Source organism: Xenopus laevis, chromosome 4S (genome assembly GCF_017654675.1).
Source record: "Xenopus laevis strain J_2021 chromosome 4S, Xenopus_laevis_v10.1, whole genome shotgun sequence".
Taxonomy (NCBI): domain Eukaryota; kingdom Metazoa; phylum Chordata; class Amphibia; order Anura; family Pipidae; genus Xenopus; species Xenopus laevis.
This window is the reverse complement of record NC_054378.1, coordinates 128,847,788-128,861,903: the sequence shown is the minus strand read 5'-3', so window position 1 is coordinate 128,861,903 and position 14,116 is coordinate 128,847,788. Positions and strand designations below refer to the sequence as shown.

Sequence of the window (14,116 nt, the reverse complement as noted above, 5' to 3'; positions counted from 1 at the left end):
GAAGGGAACCCCCAGGAATATAATCATCTGTGTGGATACTGGTTGACTCTTCTCTTCATTCAGAACCTAACCAAAACAGATAAGAGTTGACCTCATCAACAGTACATGGTTCTTGAGCATCTCAAAATTGACACTATCAGAAGGGACATTACACTACTCAACCCCCCTAGACTTCCACCACCCTCCCTCCACACTCCCCAGTCTCTTGTGCTCCTTCAACCGTCACTGATGAGGAAGTCTCAAAGCTTTTGGCCTCTTCTCACCTTACCACCTGCCCGCTTGATCCAATTCCCTCAAAACTTCTCCGCAATACCAATCCTTGTCTAATCAAAGCCTTAACTCACCTATTAAATCTTTCACTCTCAACTGGACTGTTTCCTTCTCAACTAAAACATGCTCTTGTCACCCCCATTCTGAAAAAAACCCTCTCTTGATCCCTCCAATCTTGACAACCTCCGACCTATCTCTCTGCTACCTTTCATCTCTAAACTACTTGAGCGCCTAGTCTACAACAGACTAACCTCATTCCTCTGTGACAATAACCTGCTGGACCCCCTACAATCTGGTTTTAAGCCACAACTCTCCACAGAAACTGCCCTGACTCGACTAACTAATGACCTTTTAATCGCTAAAGCCAATAATCATTTCTCACTACTAATACTGCTTGATCTCTCAGCATCTGACACTGTAGATCACCCTCTCCTCCTCCAGTCCCTCCATTCGCTTGGCCTTTGTGACACAGCCCTGTCCTGGTTCTCTTCTTCTGGTTCTCCTGGTTCCTTCAGTGTCTCCTACAATGGAGTAGCATCTTCTCCCCTACCTTTTTCTGGAGTTCCTCAAGGCTCTGTCCTGGGACCATTACTATTCTCCCTCTATACTTCCTCCCTCGGCAAATGAATCAACTCGTATGGTTTCCACTACCACCTCTATGCTGACGATACTCAGATCTATCTCTCATCTCCTGATCTGAACCCAGAACTCCTAACTCGCGTCTCCTCCTGCGTGTCCGCTATCTCTAACTGGATGTCACAACGTACCTTAAATTAAACCTCTCTAAAACTGAAATGGTTCTCTTTCCTCCAACACCAGTAACATCCCGGAAGTATCCGTTATAGTTAACAATTTCACTATCACCCCCTCTCCCGAGGCCCAGGGCCTTGGGGTTATCCTAGATTCTGCCCTGTCATTCACTCCTCATATCCAGTCACATATTAAATCATGTCAATTCCACCTAAGGAACATATCCAAAATACGATCATTTATCACCCAAGATGCTGCCAAAATTCTTATTCACTCTCTCATCATATCGCGTCTAGACTACTGTAACTCCCTTTTAATTGGCCTCCCCCTCCAGAGACTGTCACCTCTCCAGTCCATAATGAACGCTGCTGCGAGGCTCATACACCTCAGCAACCGCTCCTCCTCTGCCTCGCCATTCTGTCAATCCCTGCACTGGCTTCCGTTACCTTTCAGAATCAAATTCAAATTAATGACACTGACTTTCAAAGCACTTCATAACTCTGCCCCACCCTACATCTCTGAACTCATCTCTATATACTCACCCAACCGCTTACTACGCTCCTCTACTGACCTGCTACTCAACTCTTCTCTCATTACCTCCTCACATGCTCACATTCAAGACTTTGCAAGGGCTGCACCCCTCCTCTGGAACGCTCTCCCACGGTCTGTCCGACTTTCTCCCAACCTTTCTGCTTTCAAAAAATCTCTTAAAACGCACTTCTTTCGAGAAGCCTACCCTCACTCTGCTTAACTACCAAACACAACACCACATACAGTACCACATTTCTCACCCACTTAATTCAATCTTGCCCACTCTCACACCTTGTGTATTACTCCCTTCCCTTTAGACTGTATGCCTATGCATAGGGCCTTCCTCACCTTTTTGTACCTGTATTGATTGTGATGTTTGTTACTCCATATATTCTATGTATATAATTCATGTGATTTAGTTGTATAATCACATTTACTTTACAGTGCTGAGCAATATGTTGGCACTATATAAATACATGATAATAATAATAATCTCGCTACAATTAGAAGATAGACTTCCTCTTTCCTCAGTTAGGTAATGAGCACCACTAACACCTTGGTGAAGGTTCTTGGCAAGGTAGAAAGGCAGGCAATGAAATTTAAAATGAGACCTTCCCAGGCAAATGCTAAAATATGCTGATATTCCACTACCACAGGAAGGTGAAGATATCCATCCTTTAAGTCGAGAGAAGCCAACTAATCACCTGTGTGTACCGACTTGTTCATACACCTTAATCTAGAATAGGCCATACATCTCCTGATGCCTTTGTAAGTAGGAGCAAGGGCAAATAATGCCTAGACCCCATTGCTGAGGGGAAACTGGCACAATTGCCTCCTTTGCAAGTAGCTGAGATATGTAGTCCTGAAAGACTGAATAATCGGCTCCACTGTCGGTTTTCTCTGAAGAAATGAAAAATTGTCTTGAGACTTTTGTAAAAAGTATGGCCAGCCTCATTTTGTGGCTTTGGCTTAAATTTTAGGGGATCTGGAATTCTTAGCCTTAGAGGCATGGAAAAATCACAAGTGACCAGAATGCCAGGCAGACTTGTATTCCTTACCAGGCCTGTAAGATCTAGCCTCCTCTCTGCGCCTGGAAGAAAACCTCCCATCTGGTCTTCTCTCTTGAAAACACTTAAAGGGATACTGTCATGGGAAAAAAAATTTTTTTCAAAATGAATCAGTTAATAGTGCTGCTCCAGCAGAATTCTGCATTGAAATCCATTTCTCAAAAGAGCAAACAGATTTTTTTATATTCAATTTTGAAATCTGACATGGGGCTAGACATTTTGTCAATTTCCCAGCTGCCCCTGGTCATGTGACTTGTGCCTGCACTTCCGGAGAGAAATGCTTTCTGGCAGGCTGCTGTTTTTCCTTCTCAATGTAACTGAATGTGTACCAGTGGGACATGGGTTTTTACTATTGAGTGTTGTTCTTAGATCTACTAGGCAGCTGTTATCTTGTGTTAGGGAGCTGTTATCTGGTTACCTTCCCATTGTTCTTTTGTTTGGCTGCTGGGGGGGGAAAGGGAGGGGGTGATATTACTCCAACTTGCAGTACAACAGTAAAGAGTGATTGAAGTTTATCAGAGCACAAGTCACATGACATGGGGCAGCTGGGAAATTGACAAAATGTCTAGCCCCATGTCAGATTTCAAAATTGAATATAAAAAAATCTGTTTGCTCTTTTGAGAAATGGATTTCAGTGCAGAATTCTGCTGGAGCAGCACTATTAACTGATTCATTTTGGAAATTTTTTTTTTCCCATGACAGTATCCCTTTAAGTTTGTGGCAAAAAAATAAAAAATACTTTTACCCCCAGAATATTCAAAAATAATATCATCCAAAGATTTACCAAAAATACACAATAATCCACAGGGTCAAAACAGATTGAGCCAATTGAACATTTGGTCCCCCAGGAAAGATCACATGGTGGGACCAGCGAGGATATGAGAGACCCAAGGAAATATCAGTTGCAGAGGCCAGGGCTATTAGGCTTCCAAGTTGAACAAGAGAGGTTGAGTCTAAAAAAGATCATCTTCTCTCATTGTATTCTGCCATGTCAGCTGCAAGTGCACTATGGGGCCAATTTACTAAAGGGTGAAGTGACTAATGCTGGCGAAAATCCGCCAAGCAAAGGAGATAGATTCTAGCGCAGGGGTGCCCAAAAAGTAGATCGGGATCTACCAGTAGATCTCAAAAGAATGTCAACAAACAGCTTGTCTAAATTACCCTCCTATTCATGCTTTTCATTCAGATATTTATTACGTTAAGGTCAAACAAGAAATAGTTAATTAAATATAGCAATATAAATTCTCTCATAAATCAATATAATATTTAAGTAATATTTTCCATGGAACAGAATGCTAACAATGCTTTTGTGAATGTAGATCATAATGGGACAGCATCGCTAAAAGTAGACCATGCATTAGTAGAGTGTGGGAGCTCCTGTTCTAGCGCTACTTCGCACTCACGTCAGGCGAAGTTACTGTGCAAATTCACTAAGATCCATATTTTACTGAACGTTACTTCTTGCCCCAGACTTGCCTTCGCCACCTCAGACCAGGCGAAGTGCAATAGAGTAGATAGGACTTCCTAAAAAAATAGTTGAAAATTTTTCTAAATCCCAAAAAACACTGGGGACTTCATTTTTTAGGGTGATAGGCTGCAAAAGATCGTAATTTTTTTCTGGGGTACCCAGCTTCCCCCCTACATTTCCTAACATATTGCACATAAACTATACACTGGGCACATGTGTAGGGCAATATTATTTGTTTTATTAAGGTTCCCTGTGCTTGTGTAATGTATTTGCTGCAACATATACGTCCGTTCAGCTTTAACTTCCCACCGTATGCAAATTAGCCAACGCAACTTCACTAGCGTTCGGCACCCTGGACGCAACCTCGGATTTTAGTGAATTAGCGTTGTCCTGGCGAATTTACGCATGGCGAAGTGTTGCGATGTGAGCGAAGCCATCGCTGTGAATTTTCGGAGGTTAGTGAATTTTCCCCTATGTCTTTCCTTAACGTGGGGACCTTCAGCAGTAACAAGCACAAATTTCACTTTCTTTTTTTTTTCAATATCCACAGATAATAAAGGACAAACTGGACATTGTAGTATTCGGACACAGATCACTTTGTGGCAGTGACGCCCTGGGGGCAAAGGGGTATTTTTCTTCCCTCCTACTGCTTCCACTGCCTGGAACAATCGACTGTTCCTTAAAGGGATACTGTCATGGGAGAAAACATTTTTTTCAAAATGAATCAGTTAATAGTGCTGCTCCAGCAGAATTCTTCACTGAAATCCATTTCTCAAAAGAGCAAACAGATTTTTTTATATTCAATTTTGAAATCTGACATGGGGCTAGACATATTGTCAATTTCCCAGCTGCCCCTGGTCATGTGACTTGTGCTCTGATAAACTTCAATCACTCTTTACTGCTGTACTGCAAGTTGGAGGAGTGATATCACCCCCTCCCTTTCCCCCCCCAGTAGCCTAACAACAGAACAATGGGAAGGTAACCAGATAGCAGCTCCCTAACACAAGATAACAGCTGCCTGGTAGATCTAAGAACAACACTCAATAGTAAAAACCCATGTCTCACCGAGACACATTCAGTTACATTGAGAAGGAAAAACAGCAGCCTGCCAGAAAGCATTTCTCTCCTAAAGTGCAGGCACAAGTCACATGACATGGGGCAGCTGGGAAATTGACAAAATGTCTAGCCCCATGTCAGATTTCAAAATTGAATATAAAAAAATCTGTTTGCTCTTTTGAGAAATGGATTTCAGTGCAGAATTCTGCTGGAGCAGCACTATTAACTGATTCATTTTGAAAAATTTTTTTTTTCCCATGACAGTATCCCTTTAAAGTCCATTCTACTTTAATAGTCATCACAAGCTGCAGTATAATTAACTAAATAACATATTAACTTTGCCTTTGTGCCAATAAATTAAGATTCCCAGCCCTCTAAGTGCATGAAGTTTAATCATATACAGAGAGAATGCACCAATATATGTATAAACATCTCATCATTTTGAAATTTTGTTAAAACTGTAACTTATGACTTTGTATAAAAAAAAACTTTACAAAGTAAACATTTTGAAAGTATTTACATAACACTGCGTTGATCAAGAAGTGGCTTCCATACATTTACAAAAACGACAACATTTGGTAGTTAGGTATAAAAAAAAGCAAAAAAAAGCCACTGTTTAAATACAAAAACAAACATAAAAAGTGCAAATTTTCCAATACAATGTCTTAAAAAAATATTTATTTCCTTGCAGATGCTGTTACGGGGTACATGCAGTCATAATTCCAAAGTCAAGCAGGGAAAATAAAAGTGTTTCCCCTTTGTTGGGTATATAATAAAATTTGTACTTTATGCTTTTCTGTAAGAAACTAAACAATTAGAAAAGTCTGATATATATAAATACTTGAAACAGGCTAGGAACGAGACAAGAAAACAACGGAAACCATGGGTTATTTTTGTTTCCGCTCAGAATTTTTTGATGTCTCTGGTTCCGTTAGTTGGCTGTACGAATTCATGAAGGAGATCTCCGCTTGGGCTGGGTTGGTGAGGGTGGGGTACATGGATCCTAGGAAAGTCTGATGGGTCAGAACACTGAAATGGCTGAACTGGTGGGACAAATTCACTTCCCTATTGTAATCCTTCGTATTGCTGCCTAGTTCGTCGCCCGTTGAAACACTGTTTTCGCCAGTGGTGGAGCCTGCCACTGATACAGGAGTGATCGGCTGAAGTTCATCAAGAGTAGGAGTCTTACCCTGATTTAAGGTACTAGGACTTTCTGTTTGATCCTTGTCAACCAATTCCAGCAAACTGGAAATGTTCTGTTTCTGAGATTCAGGCTTCCAGGAGTCCGTGCAAACCTCTATTGGTGGAGTGTCATCCTCTGAATCTAGAGACATGTCTTCCTCCTCCTTACTGTCCGCTTCTCCAGGAGCTGTATTGAAAAAAGGAAGGGTCCTAAATACGCTATTACTCACTCAGCAAGGACACAGCCAGAATCTTCAGGTGTACTGCCGCCATTAACCTTTTGAAAGGAAAAGTTGGGATTTTTTTTTTTTTCAAAAAAGGAAATCCCAACTCAATGCCCAAAAGGCCTTATGCGAAGATGAATTCTGAAAATCAAGGGTAGTAAAAAGATATGTTGACTTCAATAAAATAGTAGGACAGATGTAATATTGGGTTAGTGAATTAGGGCCTATTAAAACGCATGCTCATCTCTCTGTCTGCGGCTCCTGGATTGGAAATCATAATTAATAAATGTAAGTAAAGAGCACGTTCAGATTCATGAAATGTATCAATGTAATGACAGTATTTGGCGTTTTTTTCAAAAATCGAATTTATGAGGCTTTAGATTTTTCTTCTATTTCGTATAAACGCAAAAATAAAAAAAAAATTCAACTATTTTAGGAATGGGATCCTTGAAATGATTTCCACTGCATAATAGACAAACTTTTTTGCAAACAGATGCCATTTTCAAATATTTTTTTTAAATGTAAATAATTAAAGTGATGCTGACACGTCAGTAGGCAAGCACAAAGCCTCCAGCTCATCGTTGCCTATAGACATGTCCTCGACAGAAAGCCGCAGAAGGTGGTGTGATCCTTCCATAGGCTAAATTACAATCGAAAATAGTACCCCAGGCTTTTGAAGGATGGTAACACTTCCTTCCATCCCACCGTGCAGAATAGTAAAGTTCTTGCACTCACTGGCATCTGTTTCAGTCTAAGTAATACGGTCTGGGCTGGGGAGCACTCTTAGAAGAAAAAAGTGACTTTTTTTTATATAGTGATACTGACCTGTTCCTATCTGTTTTACATAAGTGTCAGTATGACTTTAAGTTAGGGTTCATATTCAGTTTAGAATGCGTCAAGTGTCTTTTTGGACAGACACCAGTATTTGACTAAATCCTACAACAACAGTACATACCTATTTTGTACAGCAAGAGAAGGCACAACTTGCATTTTTGGATTTTGTCTCAAGGCATCCTGAACAGGAAAATGAAGACAAAAGTCTATCAAACAGGCCCAAAGCTTCTGCGGCACAAACATTTTCATGTTATTGAGATGGGCCTGTGCCTTTTGATTCGCACTTTCACAAATTATATATATATATTTGTTATTTCCCGTCTAGATTTATCAACCCTAGGCCAGGATTTAGTTAAATATATATGTTTTCATAATTACCAGTTTCATCTCCTTGATTTGTCAGCTGTGAAAGGCGCTGCTCTTCATTGTTGGGACTATGGTGACCAATGAGGTTTGAGAAGTTATCCATAAAATCCACCATTCTTGTAACCACTATACCGTTATCACAGTAATCTGGAAACCTGGCGGCATCCTTTTCTGCAAAATACAAACATACATTTCTGAGCAAAACCAATTCTTTCCCAGTGGCGGAGGAAATATTGACGAGGTTTCTCCTTTTACCTGTCAGGAAGAGAACGTGCCTTTGCTTCATGTACTGAACCTGAAGTTTGATCAGACACTCAAGCTGTGGTGCCTGCTGGTTTTGCGGATCACAGCTCAGGTGATAGGACAGGATCTCAACCAGGTTCTTCTTCTGGTAAGTCGTTAAGAGGGTGAGAATATTTAGAGCATTTGTATTCAACCTAAAAGAAGCCACAAATCAGATGCTGCTCTGTATGGGACATTCTACATGTTAAAACAACTTTAAATATCACCGACCTCCCCAACTCTTTAAGCCGTTTATGAAATTTATAATGGATTTTCCACTGCCAGTTTGCATCAGGGCTGTTTATTTCTTCCAGAAACATCAAGAATTTCTTCAGTTCATCTGAAAGGCAAATAGGTCGGATCAGCTGATGGGTACATGACTCAACACGCAATTTCACATCCCACTAGCAAGTAAATTCATTAAAAGAGAGAGTAAAAGTTCACTTTCCACCTTAGATTTCTACCCACGTGAATCCGGATGCAAACACAGAAGAGGATTCAACTAGCGATTGTGGGGCTGAAATCGGCCTACAGATTTCAGCAGGCTGATTTTGGCTCAGTCTAAAGGGATTCTGTTGTGAGTTGTACGGTGTCGTTTTTATTTCACTGTTGACACTGTTTGATTACAAATAATTCACTCTACCATATACTGGTTTTAGCTGTAATATTGGTGTGTAGGCAACTAGCAACAATCCTGTGCTTTCAAGAAGAGCCAGCACTTCACAAACGAACTGCTTTCAGATATGACATTGTTTCTCTTACTCAATTTAACTGGAGGAGTGGGACTTGGATTTTAATTGCACTGTGCAATAAATAATCGAGTGATATACTCATATAGTTGCATAGTTATAGTTACATTGTTAGATTGGGTTGAAAAAAGACAAAGTCCATTAAGTTCAACCCCTCCAAATGAAAACCCAGCCCCATACACACACCCCTCCCTACTTTTAATTAAATTCTATATACCCATACCTATACTAACTATAGAGTTTAGTATCACAATAGCCTTTGTATTATGTCTGTCCAAAAAATCATCCAAGTCCCTCTTATAGTCATTAACTGAATCATCACCCGCCAGTGCATTCCCCAACCTCACTGTCCTCACTGTGATGAACCCCCTACTCTGTTCCTTTAAATGAAACTTCTTTTCCTCTAGTCTGAAGGGGAGGCCTCTGGTATGTGATTCTCTTTATGGGTAAAAAGGTCCCCTGCTATTTGTCTATAATGTCCTCTAATGTACTTGTAAAGTCTAATCATGTCCCCTCGCAAGCACCTTTTTTCCAGAGAAAACAACCCCAACCTTGTCAGTCTCCCCTCATAATTTAACTCTTCCCTCCCTCTAACCAGTTTAGTTGCACTTAGTCTCTGCACTCTCTCCAGCTCATTTATATCCCTCTTAAGGACTGGAGTCCAAAACTGCCCCCATACTCCAGGTGAGGCCTCACCAGGGACCTATAAAGAGACACAATTATGTTTCCATCCCTTGAGTTAATGCCCTTTTTTATACAAGAACTTTATTTGCTTTAGTAGCCACAGAATGACACTGCCCAGAATTAACCAGGGAGCTGTAATCTTGTGTCAGAGAGCAGTTATTTTATTACCTTCCCATTATAATAGGTTACTGGGAGGGGGGGGGTTAGGTGATATCACTCCAACTTGCAACAGTGAAGAGTGGTAGAAGTTTATTAGAGCACAAGTCACATCACTGAGGGCACCTAGGAGACAAACAACATGTCTAGCACCATGTCAGATTTAAAATAGATTTCAGTTCAGAGTTGTAATGGAGCAGCAGAGTTGTAATGGAGCAGCACTATTAACGCATGCATTTAAAAAATGTTTTTCGAAGTAAAAAAATTCTAAATTCAAAGTAATTTTTTTGGATACTTCGACCACCGAATAGGATACTACGACTTTGATTCAAAGTAAAATCGTTCGAATATTTGACCATTCGATAATCGAAGTACTGTCTATTTAAAAAAACAACAACTTTGATTTCAATACTTCGCCAAATTAAACCTGCCGAAGTGCTGTTAGCCCGGGGACCTTCTAGAGCATTTTTCTAAGTGTTTGGAAGTCGAAGTAAAATCATTCGTTCGATTCAAAGGATTTAATCGTTCAATCGAGCGATTTTACTTCGACCGCAGGATAGCCAAATTCGATGGAAAAAACGTTGACTTCGATATTCGAAGTCGAAGTATTTCAATTCGATGGTCAAATTTCGAAGTATTTTTAACTTCGACCCTTGATAAATCTGCCCCTTAATGTCATATGATTTTAAAGGCATGGACAACTGAACATGTGAGTTTTTTGAATAAGCTCGCTGGAAGAGTCCTTTAAACGGCACCACTTGAATCCAACTTACCAACAGTGACTGTTTCAGGATTCAGAACACTTTCATCAGACACAATGAATCCTCCAGACACAAAAATTTCATTGTATGTGTGGTTTTTCAAATCATCCAAACTATCGACGCCAGCAAAACTCACTGACGGCAACCTCTTCAGCAAGACCAATGCAGGTACCTGGGAAGCACAAGGTTACGTATTAAAAACATGGGATCTGGCTGCACAGTGGGTAAGGTCAATGCTACATAGAACGAATTCTCAGCAAGCTTATAAATGCAAGTGAGAATCAGACCTATCTGCAGGTATTTGCCTTCTCCTCTGTGTACACCCAGATTAATTGTGGCTGCCTGGCTGCAGACATATGGGGTGAATTTTGGTGGTGAAACACGTGATTTTTTTGGAGCCAAAATACACCCAGGCCGATGCAGTGACTGGGTGCAGACACAGAAGAGTCATGATTGAAGAGGCCATTTACTGGCCTGCTCTTATATGCAGACTGAGCCCCTTATGGCCTTGGCTTTAATCTCCAGGCACAGTCCTGTAACAGCTCTGCTCAGAGAACTTACCCTATGAATGCAGTTTGGAATGTCTTCATTCTGGATAATTATAAGCAGTTTATCCGCCTTGGTTTTGGATTCCAAAAACTTCTCCGGCCGACACTCGGTATTGCCCAGCTTTAATAGGTACTCCTAACAGCAAAAAGAAATGTCATTCGCCACCTGAATCCTATTCATCTTCCTTTCAGAAAGTGCTTAGGTTTAGTGGAAATATACAGAGCTTCCCGAGTAACATTAGTTTGTATTGGTCTTATATCCAAAGAAAATGTTGTCGTTTTACTCTTTGTACTGTTGAGACACTATCATCTGATGTGGGCCTTTTTGCTTTATACTGAATTACTACTCCCTACATAGTTTAAAATATTTATTAAGCATGTCTACTTTCTGCTTTGGCCCCACACCACATTGGTATCACCTAAATTTTTGGGGATGCACCCATTTTGGATTTGGCCATGTTTTTGCCCTTAAAAATACTTGACCACATGACCATATGTTTGGTTTTACCCTCATTACTGCCTCTTCCCTTAGACTAAAATCTATGTTTATACTTCTGTGTCTCGAACTTACAGATAAGGAAGAGTGTGTAGACGTTAAAAGGTTCTCATCCATAATTACTCTACAGAAAAATTTAAATTAAAGGTCAGATTTAACAAAAAAAATTTCTTTCTGCAAGAAAAACATGAATTTAGGTTTCTAAAACACTAATTTCAGATTGAGGAAGCATGAAAAAAAACTTGAAAATTTAGGAATTAAAAACATTTGGCAGATAAAAGCACCCAAAGAGTTTTTGTTTGTTTTTTTTAGTTGAAGCTATTTTTCAAGTTTTTGAGATTAATTTGAAATTTGACTCGTTGAAAGGAAGAATGTGGTTTCTCTGCTTTAGAGCATCTGTCTTTTGCATCTAAGAAACCGAGTTTGAGTTTAAAAAAAAAATGGCTTATTCAAGTTTTGGGAGTTCAAAAGAAATACAAATTTTGTGAAATCTGCCTCCCCTTGTCATATGAAATATGTTCATAATAAATAAAAATCCAAACATATTACTTACTGCCCCCTTTATGGGAGCTGACTTAGGCACATCACAGAATTAGGGCAGACATAAAAAGCAGGTAGTGCTGCAGTCAACATTGTGCCACTTATCAAGATCAAGATCACCTGAATTTGAATGTACTCACAATTCGAATGGGAGTTTATTTTGAAAGTCTAATATTTGATTGAATAGTCCCAACCCGAAAATTCTAATTGAATTTAAATCGAGTTTTCCCTCCGATAAAACGCGAATGTCAGGAAGGCAATTAACATTTTCAAATGGTTGAAGGGACCTCTGCCATTGACTTGAACATCAACTCGGCAGGTTTTAAGGTGGCAAATATTCGAATTAGAACGGTTTCCATGGTCGAGGCGTGATAAATCTCACATTCAAATTCATATGACTCGAATGTGTGAATTTTGACACCAAAAGAAATTTGAAAATTTGAATTTATTATTCAACCCTTAATAAAACTTTCACAGGCTAATAAGAATAGAATTTGGCCAAATCAGCTGTTTGTTTTTTCCAATATAAATACACTTTACTAAATAGCAGAGCATTTATTACATTACCTTAATATTCTGACAAATGGCATTTTCTTCCTCTGTGTGAACGTAGAACTTAACACTGTTTTTGTTCACATGGGTTATGATTTTCACCAGGTTGTTGAACACTTCGGGGTTCATTTGGTTGATCAGATTTGAAATGGCTAAATGCGGCTCAGAAAGATCAGTCACTCCGGACGTGCTGATTTCTGGAGTCTCTTGTGAAAGATCTCGGGAATTATGGGATAGTGCATGGCCATTCGCTGCATTTTCCTCCCCAACTTTATATACGTGGTCTGCGGAGAAAGGATTCGCTTCCCGAACGTCAGAATGTAAATCATTGACATGAAAATGTTCATGTACGTGAGGATATTCAGTTTGTTTAGGGTGAAATGTATGAACTTCTGTGGCTGCCATTATTTCTGTAACAGGAGATCCTGTCCTGGAAACAGCACAGGAATTGATATGGGCGGCAACAACACTATCCAGCGTGGTGTGTAAATCATCTACATACTGCTGCACACAGATGTCAGACACTTGTTCACAGAGACAGTCGGAAAGTTTCAAGACTCTGTCGTCGGACGAGAGAAGTGGAGGGGCTGCTGGAACCATGTACGGAACGTCTCTTTGTTTCAAAACATCGTGAAGTTGCTCAGAAAATGTGTTATAAACTTCCAGAACAGTGTTCTCTATCAGCCCATTGTGGCAGTGCTTACTCTGCAACATGTTGCGTTCTGTTCTCGAGGGGGTGGTCAGGCTCCTGCAATAGTCTCTGTCGTGTCTAGGTCTCTGCCTTTCCGTCTCATGAAGAGGTGAATATCTGGACCCCCGCCTCTTGTGTCCAGCTCTGGGATCATTAGGAAGTGCATCTTCTGTGGACACGTAGACAAGCTGTTCTTCTGTGAGATTTGCTTCTAAAAAATAAAAACAAAGAGGTCATTCTGAATGGTCACTTGAGCCCATTTATGACTGTCCTACATATGCAGATTGTCTGCCAAGGTGTGCGTTCCCATGCAATACTTGCATCACACCTGCGGCAAAGAGCCCACAGGTACAAGGGGACACTGCAGTTAATGGTGCCTTGAGCAAACTTTAATTACAGGGCTCCTGTACTTACTCTTTAATGAGGGGATTTTCATTGTCGAAATGTGCATGGAAATTGGGGTTCCTCCCTACCACAGGTTCATGAGGATGAGAGGTTGATCTAAGGGCATATTTTCTTCACTATTTCATTCTAGAAAAGTCAGTAATTTCTTGTTTTGTATCATTAAGAGGCACATTTACTTAGCTCGAGTGAAGGATTAGAATGAAAAATACTTCGAATTTCGAAGTTTTTTTTTTTTGGCTACTTCGACCTTCGACTTGTACGATTCGAACTAAAAATCGTTCGACTGTTCGATAGTCGAAGTACTGTCATGTTAAAAAAAAAAACTTTGATTACCTACTTCGCCAGCTAAAACCTACCGAGCACCAATGTTAGCCTATGGGGACCTTCCCCATAGGCTTGCTAAGTAATTTCTGATCGAAGGATTGAAGGATCGAACGATTTTTCCTACGATCATACTAAATGCGGTAAATCCTTTGACTTCGATATTCGAAGTCGAAGGATTTT

General features: G+C 40.2%; 1 protein-coding gene across 4 annotated transcripts in view; it reads right to left on the bottom strand.

The window, feature by feature from the left end:
• Positions 1-5,517: 5,517 nt before the first annotated feature.
• tasor.S (transcription activation suppressor S homeolog) overlaps positions 5,518-14,116 on the bottom strand; it is a 31,283-nt gene continuing 22,684 nt past the window's right edge. Inside the window, exons 17-24 of one of the 4 annotated variants that reach the window (XM_018241182.2) lie at positions 12,532-13,418; positions 10,942-11,064; positions 10,393-10,552; positions 8,262-8,370; positions 8,004-8,185; positions 7,761-7,919; positions 7,504-7,562; positions 5,806-6,689 (exon numbers count right to left, since the gene is read on the bottom strand). In XM_018241182.2, coding sequence (XP_018096671.1) covers positions 7,504-7,562; positions 7,761-7,919; positions 8,004-8,185; positions 8,262-8,370; positions 10,393-10,552; positions 10,942-11,064; positions 12,532-13,418 — 1,679 coding nt within the window. In that variant the 3' untranslated portion in view covers positions 5,806-6,689. 4 annotated transcript variants of the gene reach the window in all.